General features: G+C 34.5%; 1 protein-coding gene across 17 annotated transcripts in view; it reads left to right on the forward strand.

Moving 5' to 3' along the window:
- RAPGEF2 (Rap guanine nucleotide exchange factor 2) overlaps positions 1–23,411 on the forward strand; it is a 237,474-nt gene that overhangs the window by 179,194 nt on the left and 34,869 nt on the right. For all 17 annotated transcript variants that reach the window (XM_045880209.3, XM_064585220.1, XM_045880208.2 and 14 more), the window contains 3 exons: positions 5,921–6,052; positions 16,759–16,936; positions 23,109–23,245. In XM_045880209.3, the coding sequence (XP_045736165.1) occupies positions 5,921–6,052; positions 16,759–16,936; positions 23,109–23,245 (447 nt within the window). The remainder of the gene's footprint in view (positions 1–5,920; positions 6,053–16,758; positions 16,937–23,108; positions 23,246–23,411) is intronic.

Genomic DNA, 23,411 nt, shown 5'->3' on the forward strand with positions numbered 1-23,411 from the left:
GGATGATGTAATTAAGAATAAGTATTGGATCTAGAACATATAAGGTATAAGGGAAGCAAAAATTACTTCTGATGAATAATATTCAGGAATCCAAATGTTTACTTTTTCTGGTGTTCTTAAAGAAATATTAGGATTGAGAGATATTAAAAGTCGATCGTATTATGAAGTGGCCTTTAAAATGAGCTACTAAATAATATTCCTGCCTATTCAAGCTGTATATTGAAACAGGTCAGAGAGTGTCAGGACTAGTAGTATCTGAACAGATGAGTAATAAAAGAAAAATAGGGTGTGTGTGTGCGTGTGTGTAAACAGGCACAGAGAGAGAAAATATGAATTGCTTTTAAAACACAACTTGAGTTCTAAAGTGAGTAAGGGGACAGTGTTTGTGGCTGAATGATTTTGGCCACTAAAGCCCTCTCAATAACCCACTGGTATCTAGTCTTAGATTCTAGCTACAGTGGGAATTCTAGAGCTGGAAAGGACCTGTGTCTTACACAGCATCCACGTGTGGTAATTATTATAGCTAACACACTTCTATTGTGATTTCTGTGTGCTGGGCCCTACCCTAAATGCTTTATGCCTGGTCATACATTTAATCCTCACAACATAGGTTTCCAATAAGTGATGAATGAGTAGAAAATAGAAAAGAGAAGGGACTGTATTTTCACTAACATCTCAGAGAAAAATAGGAAATGTGTCCAGTAACATGCCAACTCTTCCTTGCAGAGCTTGAAAACATGAGCATAAAGAACACTCACAAAACTCCAGTGATGATAGGAGGAAAACAGTATTCATTTGGGTAAATTCTTAGTAATACATCTTAATATAAAGTTAGGTTTGGGTCACTAAGTACGATATTTAACTTACTTTAGATAGTGTCACTCAAGGTAAAGGGAAGATTACATAGATCCCAACAATTAACCCAAACCTTGTGTGTTTTGTTGTAACTATTTCTTGAAATAAAGTGATTCTAAAAGTTAGTTGGGAAATTTTTCAGTTAAATAAATTTCAAATGTTGGTGGCAGTATTTTTGTTCTGTTTTGTTTTGTTTTTTAACTATTGGATTTCTTAGCAACCCCCTACGCTAATAATACTGCATTGTGAAACATGAAACTCTAGTCCATTTCCATTACATGTCCAGTAATATACCAACTCTTCCTTGTAGAGCTTAAAAACATGAGAATAAAGAAGTCTTTGGTGAGGAGAGAAGGAAAGGGAAGAAGGCAGCCGTCTTAGCTTCTAATACATTATCACTACTTTGAAGAATTTTACCATTTCAACAAAGTATTGACTTAGTGGTATCAGAGACTTCAAAGCACTCAAAACCAGTGCATTTATGTTTAAAACATAGTTCATTTATTAACTAGTAATTTTATAAATGCCAGTCATTGGACTAATTAATAAATCAAAGACTATCAAATGCCTGTTCCTATATGAGACTAAAGTTTTTTGTATAGTACCTGTTTACAGCTAATTGTTGTAACATCCCTTTTTCTCCCCAAAAAGAAAAAAAGTTATTATATAATAATATAATATATATATAAATAACAATATAACTTTTGATAATACCCAGATTATATGAAATTATGATGAATTTTGTTTATGCTTACTTTATGCATTTAAAAATCTGATTTTAATATTATCCTGCATTTTTTATGTAGTTAATAGTGTTTGTGGTTAAACTATGATTCAGTCATTTGCCTAACAGAAGTTTATTGCAATTGTGATCCACAAGTACCATATTTTTAGGAATATAGGTTGCTGGATCCAGGAAAAATTTGAACAGTAATATATTCATATATCAAATAGTAAAAATATTTAAATGATAAAAAAATATGAGACTCCTTTAAATTATGTTCTTGATTGTGAAATATATTGGTATTAAGATCAAAATGTATGAAATGTGTTAATTTTCCCTTTAGTTTAATTATTGTTTAATTTTATTCAGGTAATTACTGTATATAGTCCCAACTTCAAACATTTTTCTTATATTTTGAACAGTTTCAGCTATAAATGGTGGCTAGAATCACAAGATAATTCACAGCCCCATTTTAATCTGAAATTTAATGAAATAGGATACTGATAGTAATTTAAATAGGCACTGTGTCAAGCCTAGAAAAATTTGGAATAGATGAATCTTGTTGTCTTTGGCATAGTGTGCCCTTTCTTGGTATATCTTACTCAGACTATGAGTTACTGCCTCCCTAAGGATTCTGCGTTATCCTTGTTGACCTCATGTTTAAACGTGGGTGCCTCTGCTGTGCTTGTCCCCTAACTTCCAATCCCTGTCTAGTCCATTTGCCTCTTAAAGACCATTTTCCCTAGATGTGGGCTCGGGTCTCTATTCTTTTAGAGTATTGTGGCCGGCTGGGTGAAAGCAGTGCATTTCAGACTCTTCCTTTATGGGAACAGCTCCCACAGCTTCTCCCATTCTGAAACCTTGGCTGAGGTGTACTGTCAATAAAATTTAATCATGATATTATTATACAAATCTATGGGGAGAATTTTTAAACTTTCTTAAATGTGGCATCTGCTGTAATATAAAGAAGTATTCAGTTAATACTAAATTATGTATGCATTTACTCTGAGTTTAATATAACATTTCATGCTGTTCTGAAAAAATACTCGTGGTAGGGGGAAGATAAAAGCCATGTTGTTTTTTTTTTTTTTTAAAGATTTTATTTATTTATTCATGAGAGACAGAGAGAGAGAGGCAGAGGCAGAGGGAGAAGCAGGCTCCCTGCAGAGCAGGGAGCCCGATGCGGGACTCGATCCCAGGACCCTGGGATCATGACCTGAGCCGAAGGCAGACGCTCAACTGACTGAGCCACCCAGGCGTCCCAAAAGCCATGTTTTTTAAAAAAAAGTATGTCTGATTTCTTTTTCTTTTGTAGGTAACACCTGTTTCAATAACATTTTGGGTAGTAAAAATTACATTTGGAATTGGGACTGTCTTATCCACCTCCATATTCCCTGGCCCTAACAGTCTGACATAGCAGATACTCAATAATAAGTATTTAAAGTAGAATTGAATTCTTAAGAGTGAAAATATATTTTTTTTCTTTTTAAATAGCTCTTTATGGGTCTTAGCCTAACATAGCTATATAATTCTGGTATCTGTGGCTATAAGCTAGCATAGTTGAAGAGATTATAGTATATAAGGGCTGGATCCATGTGTATTATAGTAGATTTAGAGCTCTGTAGCTCTTAGTACTGTCCACACAGCAAATTCTTAGGAAAGATGACCACCTAATGGATATTGAAGAGAAGAGAGTCCTATGAGACTTGAATAAATGTCTAGTGAGTAAAAATTCATTAGAGAGTTTTATCTTCATTTGACAAATTTAAGTTAATTAAAAAAAAATCACACTATGTGGCACATGTCAACCTGAGTCATGTCTATAAAAAATAATCAATAGAAATCAGTTCATTGTTCTATAATTATATGTATTGATTTATGCCTTTTAAAATCACTGAGCCATTGAATAATGTTTCCCCAGTTGGCTTCTGCAGTGAGTGGCTGAATTAAATGGAAATGTAGACGATGAAGGATATTTATCCTGGTTTTGGACACATTTTAATATCTGATATCTATCACTTAACAACATGCAAAATCATAGTCATTAGTACATCTTGGCAGATTTCTGTCTTCAAATTGTTCCTGAAGAAATCCTGCAAATATTTCACCATTCTACATTGTGGATAAATATATATATAAATTCTCAACTTAGAATTATTCACCTATCTATTCCTTATATGGGAATTGTTATTTTCCTAAATTTTGTCTAATATTTCACAGCATCTTCAATTATCAGGTTTTTAAAAAACAACACCCTTAGTGAGATATGTCACGTTTGCAATGTTTTCACACATTTGAGTAAACATCTCACTTCTCTGAGTTCCTCCAACATATGTGTTTTTTGTCCATTTATTTGGCATCTAATCATATACCTCCTAATAACTTTATTTTTTTTATAAAGATTTTATTTATTTGAAAGAGAGAGAGGGAGAAAGCATGAGCAGGGGGGTGTGGCAGAGGGTGAGGGAGAAGCAGGCTCCCCACTGAGCAGGGAGCCTGATGCAGGGCCCCATCCCAGGACCCCAAGATCATGACCAGAGCTGAAGGCAGATGCTTAACTGACTGAGCCACCCAGATGCCCCCTAATAACTTTATTTTTAAGCCTTTTCTTTGTTTACCTTGTCTCTCATGAAGTCAAAAATATTTCTGTACAGACGGTATTTAATATTATTAAATATCATAGTCTGTTTGTTGAGTCAGATCTGAATGATTGTGGGATATAAATACATTTTGCCTCTTTGTTGGAAACTTTGAGGTATTAAAATTCATTGGTCATTGTCATAAAACTCCCTTGGGAAATCACCTCCCTTGAGAAATTTATTCTAATCTATGGAATGGCATCTTGTTTTTGGATGGGGAGAAGGGATGAGATCAAAGGAGAAAAGGGAATGTTGCTAAGATAAACTCTTATTTAGGTTTTATTTTAATATTTTTTATTATTATTCAACACCTAAATAGAATCAGTATGTAGGGAGGACATAGAAAATGTTACCAGTATTGCATGATGTCAGCCTATATTTTGAAATGCCAAGTGTATTACTGGCCAATAGTAAAATAAGTGGGATAGTATAAATAGTGCCCTTTTTTTAATTCAAAAGAACTGGTAATAACTTATAAGAGTATAAGATTCTTAAGGCATGTTTTCTTAGTGTCTCATTCATTGACTAGCACATAGTAACAGGAAAAAGACTCAATAAATATTTGTTGAATGGAAAAATATATGGATGTTTTCTCCTTTTAAGATTTATTTATTTGAGACAGAACAGGGAGAGGAACAGAGGGAGAGGGAGAGAGAATCTTCAAGCAGACTCCCTGCTGAGTGCCAAGCCCGATGCAGAGCTTAATCCCAGGACCCTGAGATCATGACCCAAGCCAAAATCAGTAGTCCACTGCTGAACAAACTGAGCCACCCAGGCCACCCATGGATATTTTCTTTTTCAATACATTTTCTCTGTTATATGGGGGAATCGTAGAAGCACTTGAGGGATACTTAGTGAATCTGTTCCATAGAAGCTTTTTTATTTAGGGTTTAAACATGAACAAATAGAAAATTGATATGTATGTGTATGTGTATAGATAGGTAAATGTTGTCCATAACTTTCTCAAGTCTAAGTTCTTTGAAGGCATTCTTTTCTGTTTTCTTCATAGAGCCTAGGACATTTACTTGTATAACAGTTCATTTTGTCAATTCTAAAATGCTCATTTTTTTTTTCTTTTGAGAGAGAGAGCGAGGGCCCATGAGCAGGGGGTGCGGAGGGGCAGAGGGGGAAGGAGAGAGAGAATCTTAAGCAGGCTCCACGCCCAGTGCCCCACGCAGGATGGATCTCAGGATCCTGAGATCATGACCTGGGCCGAAATCAAGAGTCTGCTGCTTAACCGACTGAGCCACCCAGGCACCCCTTTTCTTTACTTCTAAATAGTATTTGAGCATATAAGAACCTCAAATCTGTTTTCTTGTTTAAGCTAGTTCTTGCTACAAAGTTGTATTTGTGGGGCTAACGAATAATAGAATAATTTCCTCAGTGATGTGTAATTAGAAAGTTGTCACTCACTGAATTAATTGCTCACCCAAGTGAGCACCTCTTTAACCCACCTCTTTAAACCCACCTCTTTAAACATTGAACGTAGTGTTAAGATTCATTGAATGTCCCTAAACTTTAAAAATTTATTTTGTGATTTTTGATACATAGGACAACATTTGGTAATTTGTGAACTTGAAAAATGAAAGATCTTTCCTAGTACTTTTGGGTAAATGGTATGGATAGAGTATAATAAAATGTTTCAGTGTCTTAAGAGTTCTTGATTCAAATTGTAATCCTGTTTCTCCTGCTCCTTCCATAGCTTCCTGCAGATTTCACAAAACTACACCTTACTGATAGTCTCCACCCACAGGTGACGCACGTTTCTTCTAGCCATTCAGGATGTAGTATCACTAGTGATTCTGGAAGCAGCAGTCTTTCTGATATCTACCAGGTAAGAAAGTGTTTTCCTCGTCATTTGCTTCATTTTTATGTATTCCAAGGAGTTTTATGATTCTTAATTGATGGGATCTATAAAGTAAATATATATGTGTATATTATATGTACAGGTACATAAAATGTTAATGTTATAGTATGTTTGTTTCAGGAAGTAGAACTACTGTCTAATTGTATTTACCTCTGTTATTACCAATTATCAGAGTTTTAAATAGAGTGGTTACAATGGAGATACTTCTCTGGACTAAATATTTTATAAATTTGACTATAGTATTAAATTTTTGATTCTTTCTCAAAACTGTAGGAGAAAACTGCAGAATTATGCTATATAGTAAGTTTTTCTTATTAAAGTTTTCTTATTAAAATCTTGAGATTATTATTAAATCACTGGGTTTTTTTTTTTTTGCGTTTCTAAACTATGTATAGATTTAGTTATGTTTATAAAATAAATTTTTATGATACCGATGGATAGAAAAGAAACTAGAACTATGGAATTCCATAACTTTATAACTTTTTGGAATTTCCAAAAAGCAAAATAATTTTAATTGTTAAGGAAGAGTTCACTGGCTTGGGACTAAATTAATGACTAAATAATGACTAAAATAATGCAAAAAGGGTCTGTTTGTGGAGAGGTCTTTAAATAAATACTACTAATATCGGATTTTGGATGGTTTCAAATAAAAAGAGCATACTCACTTTACAAGGTATAATTCTTGACTTCTTAGGAATTGTGAATGAGATGACCGTAAAAGTCATACTCACTTTACAAGGTATAATTCTTGACTTCTTAGGAATTGTGAATGAGATGACCGTAAAAGTACCTTTCTTTAGAAACATTATAGTTTTAGGGACATTGAAATATTCAGGCAGTGCTAACTTTCTATTTAAAAAAAAAAATACTAAAAGTAAACAGAATACCCTCTGGACAAAAATATTTAACTTCTAAATTTAGTAGATCTTAGAAAATAGTTTTATTTGAAGGAGGTAATAGGTATACATTTTCCTATAATTTAGGGGTATTGTAAAGAGCTTACTGCCTAATAATCAAAAGACACAAATGCAATTATTTGTAGATTTTTGGCTGATTAAGAATTTAGTATTTTGCAATAAGAAATATTATCTGGCTCTTTAAGGTAACTTTAAAAAAATTCTCCTTTGATAGAATATCAAATGCAAAGATCAATACCTTATAATAAGTGTTAACTTATAATAAAATATTTAGGAAGTAATCCCATTTTTCAAATGTTAGAGGAGGAGAAGGTGGTGAATAAGGGTAACTCTGCTCTCCTCCCTCCACCAGCCGGTACTGCCTATTTTTAGAAGTTGATATTTTAAAACATTTACTCGAGTATCCCTTATCCTAAAACAATGAACAGTATAACTAAAAGCTGTGCTTTATAGTAACTGAACTATCATGATAGAGCCCTTGTCTTCTAAACTTTGAGATGATTGTACACTTTAAAGAGCTGCGGTGGAAACACAGCTTGAGGTTATAGTATATACAAACCTGAATGGAACTCCTAGAAGGCAAATTTATAATAAGAATGAAGTAAGTTGTTCAAATAATTTATTGAGGCATATTCTGAAGGGAATTCTAGCTTTATGTGTTTAAACCTTGAGTAGGCTAGGATAAGTTCATGAGGAAATTCTTGATGGTATGGAATATCTGAGAATCTAGACTGTGGGTGAGAACTCCAAATTGCTCTGACATGGTCTGCCTGCAGCCTAACTTTATCTTGGGGTATATAGATGGAATAGAGGGTCCCTGTGTATTTTGCTTCATTTTAGTTGAGTTTCAAGGCTATTCATTTCAAATTTGATGGTAGGCATGTAGCCTTGTTAAGTTTATACCCCTCATAAGGAAAAATCCATAGGTGTATCTGAGGATTTGTTACTAGCTATACAAAACTTAACATTTAATAAAGATCCCCAATAGACCATTTCGATTATCTTTAAATCAGAAATTCTTAGGTTGAGAAGGAACCTGACAGATGCACCTGGGTCAGTGACCAATCTTGTATTTGAGTCCTCTACTGCTTTTCTTTTCTTTTTTATTTTTTCTTCTTTTTCTTTTTATTTGTTTTTTATGTTTTATTTATTTTTCAGTGTTTCAAGTTTTTATTTAAATTATCGTTAGTTATCATAGAGTGTAATATTAGTTTCAGGGGTAAAATTTAGTGATTCATCACTTACATACAAAACCCAGTGCTCATCACAACAAATGCCCTCCTTAATACCCATCACCCATTTAGCCCATCACATCCCCCCTCCCTGCCCTCCAGCAACCCTCAGTCTGTTCTCTATAGTTAAGAGTCTCTCTTATGGTTTGCCTCCCTCTCTCCTTTTTTTTTTTTTCCTTTCCCCAATTTTTATGTTTGGTTTCTTAAATTCCATATATGAGTGAAATCATATGGTATTTGTCTTTCTCTGACTGACTTAATCTACTGCTTTTCTATCAGTGAAGCATCCAGTTTATTCTTGAACATTTCCAGGGATGGACAACTATCTCCCATGGCAGTCCATTTAATCTCTGTATACTTCTGACTTAGGAGAACTTTCTCCTAAGTCAGAAAGTTGTCATATTGAAGTGAGTATAAATGCTTACAAGATGGGCACAGAGAGACTGAAATTGAATGCTGTGTACCAGAGAGAAAAGGGTAGAATAATATTTCTGAGAGGGTGGGAAGAAGGGAATTCAAGAGCAAAGTGGAATAACTAGCTTTAAGAAGAGAAACCTTCCTCTGTTTTAAAAGGTACATATTTATCATGGTGGGTTTGGAGTGGGGAGTTTGGGAGTTGAGCACGTTTCTCTCTCATGGCTCCAATTTTTCTCTCTGAAGAGGTGAGTTCATTTGTTGAGAGTGAGAGGATTGGCAAGGGTGAGAGTTTTAAGGAGAGAGAAGTTTTGAAATAGAAGTTTCAGGGAGTAGGAGAGCAAATTGACTAGAGTAATGGAAGCTCTGTTGAGATGGTGCAAATACAGAGTGATTTCCCTCTGTCCTGTTAAGTATTTTTTTTCCTGCAGCAAGCAAAAAGAAAGCGAAGACTTGGCTTCACCCAGTCCTGGAGTTTTGTTAAATGAGTGTAACACAAAGACAGATGAAGCAACATGCCAACCTCTTTTTAACTACTGAGCTTTGTTTTTGCATGCCTTCTGCCTGGAATGTTTTCTCCTAGGTTGATCCTTTTCTGCCTTCATTTTTAAGTACCATCTTTGCAGAGAGTTCTTTCCTTATTACTTCCTGAAAAGTAGGTCCTACATTTTGGTTTCTTCCCTGGCTAGTCCTTTTGTTTAGACTTTGAAATGATTATTGCTTTCTTTTTTTTTTTTTTAAAGATTTTATTTATTTATTTGACAGAGACAGAGATAGCGAGAGCAGGAACACAAGCAGGGGGAGTGGGAGAGGGAGAAGCAGGCTTCCCGCCGAGCAGGGAGCCCGATGTGGACTCGATCCCAGGACCCCAGGATCATGACCCGAGCTGAAGGCAGACGCTTAACGACTGAGCCACCCAGGCGCCCTGATTATTGCTTTCTATGTTGTTCTGTCTGCTTACTAAGATGACAGCTTCAAGAAGATAGGGAGCTTCTCTTTCTCATCCCCATTTTCTCTTTAGGGCCAGGAAATTGTGGGCATTTGGTAAAGGTGTGTTGAATGAATGTGATTGAAATGTTAGCGCTTACAAGCTGGAGGGGTGAAAGCTAGACATAGAAGGTAGTAAAGTCTTGCAGACTGAAGGTCATGCTTAAGTTGAAAAAGGGTTATCTTGGAAGCAGACGGAAGCAGTTGAAAGTAGGAGTTTGTTGGCAGTAGAAGACAGAATGCCTAAGTTGTTTATATGAGACAGTGCAATTCTAGCCATGATAAGATCCTGGCTACATAGTGTGAGTATCAGAGCAGTAGCTTGGTGGACTGGAAACAGTTGTTCAAAAATAGATCAATAGAACAGAGACATCAAGTAAAATGGAATTCATGTGTGAGTACGTAATATGTAATAGAGAAATCCTCACAAATCAATGAAGAATGTGATGGATTATTCAGTAAATGATCTTTAGGGTGGGGGAGTCACTTTATAGTCTCACTTTATTTTTTTATTTATTTTATTTTAAAATATATGTATGTATGTATGTAGGTATGTATTTATGAGAAAGAGGGAGAAAGAATGCAGGCAGGGGGAGAGGGAGAAGCAGAGAATCTCAAGCAGACTCCATGCTGAGCACAGAGCCCGACGCAGGGATCGATCTCATGACTCTGAAATCATGACCTGAGCCAAAACCAAGAGTCAGACGCTTAACCGACTGAGCTACCGAAGCACCTCTGTAGTCTCACCTTATATCATAACTAAGATTAAATTCCAGATAAACTCTTAATGGTATAATAATAAAAAATTTAATAATTAAAAGACCATTTGAGACAAAGATTTAAAGTCAGAATACAAAAAAATACAAAAAAATTTAAAAAAAATAAAGTGAGAATACAACTCACTTATGCAAATTAATAAGAAAAATACTCAGCTCACCATATAACAATATTCAAAATACAAGAGTAGGTAATTTGCAAAAGAGTACATGTAGATATCTGTACCTTAAATAAAGTATTTCAAAATATATTAGTAATTGAGTATATGAGGATTAAATATGATATTTTCCTGTCAAATTAGCACAGACTTTCTTACTTACAATAAATATTTACAGATAGATGTTATTACACCTGTTACGATTATAGTTTTTGGAAAGAAACCTAACAATTTATACTAAGCTGTAAAATTGTTCCTGTTTTTTAGGCATAAATATATTTTTAAAGCCTATATTGAAATAAAAAAATTGATGTGTAAAATTAGGAACAGCATAACTTATAATATACAAACTATCCTTATAGCAAGCATTATACTTATTTCCAAATATATTTTCATACTTTCTACGTATATATGGTTTTGTAGATAGTTCCTACTCACTGTTGTCTCGGTTAAATTATCATCAGCATTAAGCATTCACTATAACCTTCTTCTAACCTAAATTTATGTCAAGGTCTGACTTAGATACTATTTGGGTTAAATATGTATGTTCGAAATTCTGCACAAAATTGATTTACATCAAGAATGCTTATTAAGCAACTCTTTTAACCATGGGGATATTGGAAAAACTTTTTTTCATAAATGATTTTTGAGTACTTGATGATAAAATATATGTAGTAGTTATTTTTATTTTAGTGAAATAAATTAATGTTAGTTAAATTAATGCTTCACTGGAGCTTTAGGCATTTAATATTTCCTCTGTTCATTTTCTTGATATCCTTTAAAAATGCAAAATAATCTCTTAAGAACTGTTTCATAATACAATATATGTAGTCCCTTTTGATTTCAGTAAATCATAGAGCTTTTGGCATTGATCTGAAAATACTACTAGTTTTTTTGAGAATATTATTATTTAACTATAATGTACATCTAAATCTATAATTTAGGTAGATCTTCCTTCTTGCTCCTGAGACACATATAATCAGATAATTTTTAAATATAGAGTGCTCGTGTGCTTATCTTTATTTAGAATAAAAGGGTTTAAAGACTAGCATTAATCTTAGTAATATTATAGTTTGGAGGAAGCTAGAAAATAGCAAGCATTTTATCTATGTTTATACATAAATAGATATATTTAAAATTTTGTTTTATGACTTAGCAAAGCAGAAAACATTTCACTGCTTTATTATATTTTAACTATTTTTTAGTATAGTTGACAGTGTTACATTGTTACATTAGCTTCATGTGTACAACATAGTGATTCCACAAGTCAATAAATTATGCTGTGCTTACCACTAGTATAGCTACCATACAATGTTATTTTTTTTTTTTTTAAGATTTTATTTATTTATTTGACAGAGACAGAGACAGCGAGAGCAGGAACACAAGCAGGGGGAGTGGGAGAGGGAGAAGCAGGCCTCCCGCCGAGCAGGGAGCCCGATGTGGGACTCGATCCCAGGACCCTGGGATCATGACCTGAGCCGAAGGCAGTCGCTTAACCAACTGAGCCACCCAGGCACCCCCTACCATACAATGTTATTATAGTACTATTGACTATATTCCCTATACTGTCTGTAACTTTTATTCTCTTAACCTATTCATTCCATAACTGGAAGCCTGTATCTCCCATCCCCTTCACCCATTTTGACCATCCTCCAACCCCCTTCCCTCTCTGGAAGGCATCAGTTTGTTCTCTGTATTTATAAGTCAATTTCTGCTTTTTGTCTGTTTATTTGTTTTGTTTTTTAGATCCACATATAAGTGAAATCATGTGGTATTTGTCTTTCTTTGACTGAAATAAGTCTCTTAGCATAATACCCTATAGATCCCTCCATGTTGTCACAAATGGCAAGGCAAGATCTCATTCCTTTTTACGGCTGAATACCTGTGTGTGTGTGTGTGTGTGTGCGTGCGCGCGCACTTCACATCTTCTTTATCCACTCATCTATAGATATACACTTGGGTTACTTCCATATCTTAGCTATTGTAAATAATGCTGCAATAAACATAGGGTTGAATGTATCCTTTTGAATTAGTGTTTTCATTCTCTTTGGGTAAATACCCAGTAGTAGAATATTTGGATCATATGATATTTCTATTTTTAATTTGTTAAGGAACCCCCATAGTGTTTTTCACATTTACATTCCCACCAACAGTGCACAAGGGTTCCTTTTTCCTCCACATCCTCACCAACACTTGTTACTTTTTGTCTTTGTGAGTCTAGCCATTCTGACAGGTGTAAGGTAATATCTCGTGGTTTTGATTTGCTTTTCCCTGATGATTAATGATTTAACTATTTTCTTTATGAAGACAGTCTATTGAGAAAACTGGGCACAGTATTATAGTGCAGAGTATTTTACTAGTTTGTATTGGTCAGACCTGATTTTAAGTCCCAGTACAATCACTAGGTTTGGTTTTGTTTACATTGAACAATTTATTTGATTTTCCTAGTGTTTTCTCATCTGCAAAGTAGGAGTAATAATCCTAATTTGCTGAATTGATGTGAAGATGATTATGTATTAAAAGCATCAAATGTAGTACTAGCTACATGGTAGTCATTCAATGTAGGATCACTGTTTGTATAATTATTGTATGAGCCATTTAGCCGGAATTTAATAGTCGCAATTAGCCTGAGACATTTTTTACAGTAAGAGGTTGCAGTATTTAACAGAGTTTTGGTTTTTTTGAAAATTCTGCCAATATAAATTGTGTGCAAGCTTCATTACTGGGATGGGAAGAGGTAAAGATAAGCCAGTGCTGATATTAAAAAATGTGTCCCCTTGAGGAAGGGGCTTTTTTTATATAAAGATTTTATTTTATGTTATTTTATTTTATTTTATTTTATTTTATTTTAGTATTTCTTTGAGAGAAAGAGAGAGCATGAATGGGGTGAGGGGCAGAGGAAGAGGGAGAAGCAGACTCCTTGCTGAGCAGGGAGTCCGACATGGGGTTCAATCCTAGGATCATGACTTGAGTCCCCCAGGTACCCCAGGAAGGGACTGACTTTCGAAGTAGCCTGTAACAAGCTTTCTTTTCTTTCTCCTTATTTGAGTCAAGAACAGTCCTATGAGTGGGAAGATATAACTCTAGTTTACTGATAAAACTAGGTTCATAGAGGTTAAGTAATTTTGCTAAAGTCACATTATAAATGGTAGAGCTGAGATTTGAATAACTAAACTCTATGTTTGTTCATTTGGCAAGTGTAAATTCAGTAACTACTAGGTTCCAGGCACTCCTAAGCTTAGTACACTTCTCCTGTAGACCAGTTGGTGTTTGTTCATTAAATTTTTAACTCCAGTTTCCAAACATTTCATTGTTCATGAAACAGTAATATTATGGAATTAGTAGACTCCTAAAAAATTGTTTATCAAGTTCTATTTAAAAGGTATGATTAAAAGGAATTCTGTAGGGGCTCCTGGCTGGCTCACTCAGTACAGCATGCAACACTTGATCTCAGGGTCGTGAGTTCAAGCCCCCATTGGGCCTAGGGCTTACTTAAAGATTAAAAAAAAAAAAAGGGAATTCTGTAGTATTTTAAAATATAATGAATATTTATCTTAAAAAATAAGTTACTGGTTTAGTGAATGTTATTTCATGAATAATTTGTTTAAGAATGGAATACACATAATAGAAAACAACTAATGATCATATACACAAGGGGGGTAGAGGTTTCATTTTTGAAGAGATTAATCCAATTCCCATTTAAAAGTCTTTTTGTTCTGGGATGCCTGGCTGGCTCCGTCATTAGAGCATGCCACTCTTGATGTTGGGGTTGTGAGGGTCGTGGGTCATGAGTTCAAGTCCCATGTTGGGCATAGAGCTTACTGTAAGAAAAAAAAAAGTATTTTTCTTCTATTTAAGATTTACATATAATTCATGTAAATGACAGTAATGATTTCTTTGGGATGGTGTGAAATATCTTATCTCTTTATGGTAGATGTTTAAAAATTAAAGAAAAACTGTAAGCCATATAACTGTATTACTTAGAAGTTATTTTTTTGTTTTGTTATTTATTTCTGTCTCCATTAGTGTCCCTTCTTGGCTCCAGGCTCATATTAAAGAATATATAGAGGACTGATTGTATATTTGAGAATATAAGGTGATAAATAATAATCTTCAATGTTAAGATGAAACTGGGGTGAAAATGTAAACATAGCAAGCATTAGCACATTGTCACATTTCTAGACTTCAGAAATAAGGTAGTGATAATAACAGGGTTGGCCTAATTTCTCTGATCATAGTCTTGGCATACTACATCATATCAAGCTCTACCTCAGTTTCATTCTACAGTCTAGAGACAATTCTGTGAATTCTGAATTTAAATTAGGAGATGTGTTTCTGAGTGTGCCACAATTAATTCTGTGGTTTTACTGCTCTCCCGCCTAGAGCACCTCTGCTGATAATGGTCTTAACCCCAGTAGTAATATTTATTAAGGCCATTGCTTAGAGCTTTTGTAGACATTAGGTTTTTCCATTTTTAATTATTCTGTCTTCATTAGGTATTCTGTCTTCACTTATTTTCCCCTTAAGTTTTTCTTACCATGTATGTATTTTAGTTCAGGAAACTGTACCTGAAGAATTAAACATGTGATTAAAATTCTTTTTGTTAAACTTTAGAAAATAGTAACACCTGTTTGTATTGCTTTGAAAGGTAGGATTAAATCTTATGTTTGACAGTATAAACCAAGGGAAAATACTTGAGAAGAATAAAACTCTGTTGATAAGAAAATAATAAAAATTTTCTTTAAATATTGACGTAAGCTAAATTACAGAAAAAGTATAGATCCTTCTATAAGCCACAATCATATGTAAGTATCTTATAAAGAGACAGATTAGGTTTGGTTAAGACTGTAGAGTCAGAATTCCTGGGTTCTAATTTTGATTCAGCAATTTATCAGCAACATGACCTTGGAAAAATAATTTCTCTTTACCCGAATGTTTGAATAATAATAAAAGTCAATAATGGCACTTACTTCATAGGATTATTTTGAGGATTAAATGAGCTAATATATATATATAAAACAGAGCAGTTCCTGGCATATTGTAAGTATTGGTGTTAGATGATGATGGTGATGATGATCAGGCTCAACATTTTATGTTTTTATCTTTCATTTTTAATGTGTTTTTGGCTATTCTTAATAAGGTTTCTATTGTCTTTGAAAACCATGTGGACTGCAAGTTATCCAAAGTCAGTAAACTTTGTAATACATGTTTTCCACAAAGTTAATCATTTTAAAACAAAGTGTTTTCAAAAGTTTAATAAATCTGGCAAAACATGTTTGTGATGTTTAAGACTTACACAGTAATATTTAATTGAATTCATTCTTATTATGCTTAAATGGTGAATTCTGGGTATAGAATGTCAAGTAAGGCCAATATGATAACATTTATATGTATTATTGAGATGATAATCACAACAGGCTATAGAATGACCTAAATAGGATAACTCTTCTAGCCTTGAGATCGCCCAACAAAAGAGATCATTTTGAAATCTGTGACTCTAGTGACTAAGAAAACATTCAAGTACTAGAGTATATCTTGATTACTTGAAATTTGGTGATACAGTCACCTGTGTTGAGGAATGAAGAAAGAATGTATTACCTGTAGGCATATGGTCTTTTAATATTTTTTGGTAATTTATAATTGGAGAGTGGACATTAGGATAGTCACACTAAATGTTTTGTTCACGTACTTATCAAGTTACCTTTGATTTATGATTCACTTTTCCATAAAGACCATCTAATAGGAAAGAAGTTGTTCAGTCTTCTTGGCATTAATAAGTTCACACCTATTCTTTTGGGGAAGGAATTGCTCAAAATCATGTGTTACCCTTAAGCTCTTAGCTTAAGCCATTCTCTTTGAAAAATGGAGTAAAAACAAACACTATCTTTTTCTTTAGTCTACTGTTTCAAGTACATATGACAGCTCAGAAAAGAAATCAGAATTATTGAGATAAGATCATTAATCCTAACTAGAAATGTAATAGGAGATAAATTCACTCCTATTTTGTTGAAATAATTCCTTTTACATAGTGCCTGGTGCATTAATATTTCTTGATATTGAATACATGCTTAGTTATAGACAAGTTAATATACTAAAATTTGAATATTTCAAATTAGATTTGTTCTTATTTCCTTTGACTACAAAAGATTTACTTAAAACAGTTAAAAAATTGTTTTGGTCTCTTTTAAGGCCACAGAAAGTGAGGCTGGTGATATGGACCTGAGTGGGTTGCCAGAAACAGCAGTGGATTCTGAGGACGACGATGATGAAGAAGACATTGAGAGGGCATCAGATCCTCTGATGAGTAGGGACATTGTGAGAGACTGTTTAGAGAAGGATCCTATTGACAGGACGGATGATGACATTGGTAAGTTTGGATGGCAAAATGAACCGAAGAGCAATTTTAAAAATTTAGGGTAAAATGATCTGATAAAATAGAGCCCAAGAATAGTAAGCTTTAAAAGTTATTAATTTATAGATTTCCCTTGCATAAACAGTAAGTGACATTTGTTGAAAAAAGTTTGAAAATAAAATCAATTTTATTCAGTTATGTTCTGGAGTCTACAAATAATAAAACTTCCTAATACAACCCTTCCCCGTAGCCCTTTCTTAGTTTACTTTATGACAAAAAAAAATTAAAAGTAGTCTTCCAAATAGTGTTACTTCTATTATGTTTCTTGTGAGCACTATTCCTATTAAGCTCATGTTTTCTGTATGTAAATACTTGTCAATGACAATTGGTAAAATTGTGTTTGCTTCTGTGGTTCCATACGAAGATGGGATTGAGGGAAAGACGGCTACGAAATGTCAAGTTAGCAGCCTCTGAGCTGTGGGTTGTTGAGACTTTAAGTGCACCCTAAGGTTAGAAATCTAAGTGGTTTTGTATCTGTTTTCCCCATCCCTGCAGTTCCCTTTACCCACTCTCCTATTAGAGCAAGAGTGGACTGTGTAATAATGGTTTAGTGTTTGAGTATGCCTTCTGCATGCCGGCTTCTTCCTTAGAATACTAGGAGTCAGAGCAACTTCTGTTGAGCGTCTTCTCTCCACCACAGGCCTGCAATCTGTAACCATCTTTGGCTGAGCCCAGATTATCTGTCCTACCACTCTGCCGACTCTTTTTGGGCCAATATATATTTGAAGACAAATTCAAAGAACTGGATCTATTGGGGTTAGATATAGGATAGTATGGGCGTAGTTATGAGTGGCCAGTTGAATGTGTTTTGAGGGCAACAAACATTATGAAGAAAATCTTTTACCACTTACACTATATACATATGCTAGAAAATTAAGGATGAAAAACCAACAACTAGTATTAGACACTTAAAATATAATTTTAAAATTTATAGGAATTGCTAAGTATTTAAGGTGAATATCACGTGTTGGTAACCATTCATTCATTTGGCTAATGCGATTGAGTGCCTTTGATGTACTGAACATGTTTTTAGGTCCTGGCAACTCAGTGGGGGGCAAGGCAGGTAAGGTCCTTGCTCTTTTGCCTTCTGAAGAATAAAGTGGGGATTAGGGAGTGATGGAGGTTGGGGAATGAACTGAACAGGAACCTGTTTTAGGAAGGAGTGGCTGGTAATGCCCTTTTCCAGGGCTCAGACCTGAAGGAAGTGAAAAGAGGAAGCCACCTGTGTCTGTGGCCCCCAGTAAAGAATGTGTTCTGTGTTCATCCTTTCTGGATAATTTCTGCCAGAGGAGGGGACTTAACGGCTTCACAGATGTCCATCCCTGACTCCAGCCCATTTCATTCTCTACCACCTCTACTCCCATTCCAGAGGTGTTAGTAGTTCATAAGTCTTTGGAGGGTTCTGAGAGTGGTTCTGTTTTACCTGCTGAAAATACTGGGTTTCATGCTCTCGTGTCTGATACCACATACACATGCATCCTAAGTTGTACTTCACTGTCCTATTCTCTTTGTCCTTGCTGACTTCTTTTCAAAAATCTTTTTATTGTAGTTTTAAAGAGAAAGTGAAATTGGAAGTGTGTTCAGTTTGCCATCTTAATCCAAAATCCTTGTTCATAGGTTTTTTAAATTAGATTGAACATTGCTTATGAACAGATTGATGTGGAAATTATTCTTTTGTAAGTTAATGTATCATCTTTTTGAATATGTTCATTTTAGTACAGTTATGGAAGAAAATAATGATTATTAAAAATGTCATTCCTGGAAATTTAAAATTTTCACTTCATCTCTAAGAAGCTTTCTTTTCCACAATTTCTGGAAAGCAAAAGCTATGCTGATTCCTACAAAAGAATACAAAGCTATCTTTTTTTTTTTAATGGGCTTATTGATATAATCTCCAGTGAATAACATTTACTTGAATACCAATTCACTTATAAGCAGCGATGATTCTGATTCTTCTATCAAATATACTTTTGTTTAAAATAATAAACCATTATTATTAAAGATAAGGCCTAATGAGTGGTCTACAAGAGATCTTGTAAGATCTTATATTCTGACTCCTCAAAACAGAACCACATGTGAGAACTCTTTAGGTCTTTTGCTTTTACTCTTGTTAAATCTAACTGGTCCTCCAGTATTTAGTTACAATAGACACCTTTCATATAAACTACAAACTTCTACATAATTGATGCTTTCTCTGGATGCCTCTCTTCCTAACCACCTTCCTCTACCCCCACAAAAAAGGGAAGGAATGGTGTGTCTGGGTGGGAGGGGGATCTAAGTTGAATCAAATGAAATTGCTAATATTTGATCTTATTTTAAAAACTGCAAGAATTAAAAAAAATTTGCCTTTGGATTCCCATAGATTCTTGGGTGTGGTTCAATGCTTTGTTTGTTTCAGTGCTTTGAAGGAAGGGACTTTATTGATTTCTGCTCTCCAACTCATAACTTTGTAGGCCCTCAATTATTGAATGGTTGTGAATTTAATTTTTTGTTTTGATGCCTTGACACATTAAGGTAGAGACCTACTTCCAAGATCCCTTCCAAAGAATTCTTTTTTCTCCCCTTCAATATACCCCCAAAAAACCTCCACAGATTTAAAAAAAAAAATCTTAATAGTAATAATTTCTTATACAAAATTAAGCCAAAGCAAATAAGATAATTTCTATACTGACGTAGTTTGTGGTGTCTATAAGTTGGTTATCTGGCTTTTCTGTATGTCACACTGACTAGAAAAAAGTTTTAAAAAATGTCTTTTTTCATAAACAGAAATATTCCTTTCCTATAAAATAAAATAGTTTTAATTAATGTATTATTCTAATAGATTTTTCCAAGCAATATAGAAGAAAGTAGTCCTGCTTCTCCAGTCCATGGCTGCTTCTTTCCATGTCCTAGAAACTATCTTATTACTCATCCCAGGTTCTGAATTCCTTACCTCTGTGTGATTCCTGTGGCATTACCAGAGCTTATGTTGAGTCCTGACAGCCAAATGCTTCATTTTATATTTATTTATTTTTTGAAGGTTAGTGATAGAAATTTTTTATTTTTTAATTTATTTTTTATTTTTTTATTATTTTTTTTAAAAGATTTTATTTATTTATTTGACAGAGAGAGAGAGAGCACAAGTAGGCAGAGCAGCAGGCAGAGGGAGAGGGAGAAGCAGGTTCCCCGCCGAGCGGGGAGCCTGATGTGAGGCTCGATCCCAGGATCCTGGGATCATGACCTGAGCCGAAGGCAGACGCTTAACCGACTGAGCCACCCAGGCACCCCAAAATTTTTTATTTTTTTAATTGCTCTAATTCTCCAGTGTAATAAACAAGTTACTATAAAACCAGCAGTACCATTATTGAATCTTTGAGAGTCTCAACAACTCTTAGATGCCATCTGGTTAAGCATTTATTTATTTTTAGTTTTTCAACTGAGCCTGAAGAATCATGTACATTACTATAATTGCATCTTTTATATCTTTTTATTATTTATATTATATGTGATGCACAGGTATTTTCTATCCTGTCATATTTTTTTTTAATGTTAGTCATTACTCATATATCAACTTGATTTCATGACCCACTAATGGAGCAGGAATCTTCCAAAAAGCAAGAACAGTGTCTATGCAAAGCACTTCAAATCATTATAACAAGTATTAGTTGAATATATATTTTTAAAGATTTTATTTATTTATTTTGAGAGAGAGCAAGAGAGAGTATTGGGGGGGTGGCAATGGGAGAAGCAGTTTCCCCCGTTGAGCAGGGAGCCAGATGCAGGGCTTGATCCCAGGACCCCGGGATCATGACCTGAGGTGAAGATAGACACTTAACTGACTGAGCCACTCAGGAGCCCCTAGCTGAATATATTTTTATACTTCATATTCATATGCTTCATATTCTTTAATCATCCATGTAGTTGTAATTTGATTTATTGTTGCCTAAACATATTATGTTAAATTTAAAACATTTCTGACAACTTCTGGTCTCATATTTTCTTAAGACCATAAATCTTCATTTGTCCAAGGAAATTTAGTATCAGTAGGGAAGGGGGAAAAAAAGCAAAATATGTGTTCTATAGATAATATTCTAATACCTTATGGTGAGGGGTAAGGGACTGATAGCTTGAAGAAAACAGAGCTGATAACTGCAGAACATGACATGCAAGTCAGAGGACCAGGGCTTATACATTTGCCTTTATGTTTCAGATCAAAAGGTCAGGACATTTGTAAAGCAATGATTCTTACCTCCCATATATAATAGATATGGGTACCTCTTGAAGTGGTATTAAAAATTGCTTTATCGCTGTCCCCAGGAATAGATATGGCATGACACAAATGCACCTACTCATTCCAGAAATAAAAGTTTCACTAAACAGAACGTATTCTATAAGTGATATGCTTTGATTCTCTTTTTTTTTTTTTTAAATGCTGGTTGCAAAAAAAAAAAAAAGTGCTGGTTGCAGCAGTAAATTGATTTCCTGGCACGTCAGTCTGGGTCAGGTCTAAGAACACTGGGTACCACCTACCATTGTTATTCTGATTCCGAAGCCACCCTGTGTTATGAAAAGTTTTATACAGGAGGGATGATGTAGGGTCTAATCAGAAGAGACATTACCCAGCTGGGCCAGAGAAAAACACTCAGTCTGACCTTCTGGAAATGTAATGTTTTCACAGAATATATCTTTCTATTCTGTGTTGTTTTTGCAATTAACAAACTACTGTATACCCAATAACATAAAATATGTCACTAAATCCTAACAGATAGAGGGAATGTGCATGGGGATAGTTTAATTATGTGAGGACAAGAAAAATGTACCAGAATTTTTACTTAGCCAAAAGTTTGAATGATATAATAATGACAAGAATAGCAGTTCTTATTTATTGAGTATTCACTCTGTGCTAAGGACTTTATTATCTCTATTTAATTTTATTGTCACAACTGTATATTGTTCTTTCGCAAATGACGGAAACATGCTTAAGGAAATCAATCAACTTTCCCAAAGTAATATAATAAGTATTCAGATGTTGTCTGACATACACCTCATGCTCTTTGTCACTACCTATAATGTCCAGCAGAAGCTTTGGAGGCAGGCAGCCCTGAATCATATCACTGCCACTTCCGAATTATATGACTTGGAGCCTGTTCCCTCCCTGTGAAATGAGAAAGAAAACGAGCCTCGTAGGTCCATGGTGAGGAGTAAGGAAGGAACTTAGTAAGTAATTAGTAAAGCTACCTAATAGTAGAGAAAATTAAAAATAGAGACTACAGGACTAGAAAAGACTATGAAGTCATCTGTCTTGTCAACAGCTAGAAATGTATGAAAGTTTAAGCTGTTTGTCCACAACATTGCCAACAGGAAGAGTGATCATACTTTTCTTTTTTGGCCAATCTGTGGAATAAAAAATAATATATCAATTTGTATTTCTCACATAATGTAAATTTTTTTAGTTGATTTATTTTTATAGATTTGTTTTCATTCATAGAAAATATCCTTTGGTTTCTAAATCCTGGACTATCTTTAGATTGAAAGTGGTTATTTCTGCTGTTTTGGACATCTACTTGCCCAGAAGGCACTAAAATAGACCTATTGACTTTTTGGAGAATTCTCAGAGCTCTATTTCATTTCAGCTTATTTTATCCTTTAATTAGCCTTAATAAGATCACAGCTCATTTTCAGTAGAAATTTCCCATTTGAAGTTTGTTAATTTCTTCATTCCCATTAGAATTTGAATTACAGTGTATACTATTGTTCCTAAATCAATAGGTAAATGTCACCATTTCCACAGTGACAATTCTTTGTGTATCTGCAAGAAATCCAACTTTTATACTAACAATACTTGAAGTAATTATATTTTCCAGTGGGCAGGTTTGTAGGACATTTAAAAAAAACCCTAGAGGGGCGCCTGGGTGGCTCAGTCGGTTGGGCGTCTGGCTCGGGTCATGGTCTCGGGGTCCTGGGATCGAGTCCCGCATCGGGCTCTCTGCTTGGTGGGAGGTCTGCTTCTCCCTCTCTCTGCCCCTGCTTGTGTTCCCTCTCTCACTCTCTCAAAAAACAAACAACACCACCAAAACCCTAGAGCATTCTTTTTGAATGCTTGCTTTTTAAAGAAGTTGTAATGTTTACGATATCTTTTGCCTTGCAGAACAACTCTTAGAATTTATGCACCAGTTGCCTGCTTTTGCCAATATGACCATGTCGGTGAGACGAGAGCTCTGTGCCGTGATGGTGTTCGCAGTGGTGGAAAGAGCTGGGACCATAGTGTTAAATGATGGTGAAGAGGTCAGTGAACATTGCCACCACTGGAAAAGTTTCTGTTTGAGGGTCTCTCAGTAACAGCAAAAAAACAAAAAATCAAATTTCATGTTTTCCTCTTAAAAAATAAGCAACAATTAATTTGAATAATTCAAGAATTGTGATATACTTATTATGTCAAAGTATTCCAAAT

The sequence above is a fragment of the Mirounga angustirostris genome, unplaced genomic scaffold (assembly GCF_029215605.1).
Source record: "Mirounga angustirostris isolate CCGP_5_RB_7025 unplaced genomic scaffold, mMirAng1.0.hap1 SCAF_2, whole genome shotgun sequence".
Lineage (NCBI taxonomy): Eukaryota > Metazoa > Chordata > Mammalia > Carnivora > Phocidae > Mirounga > Mirounga angustirostris.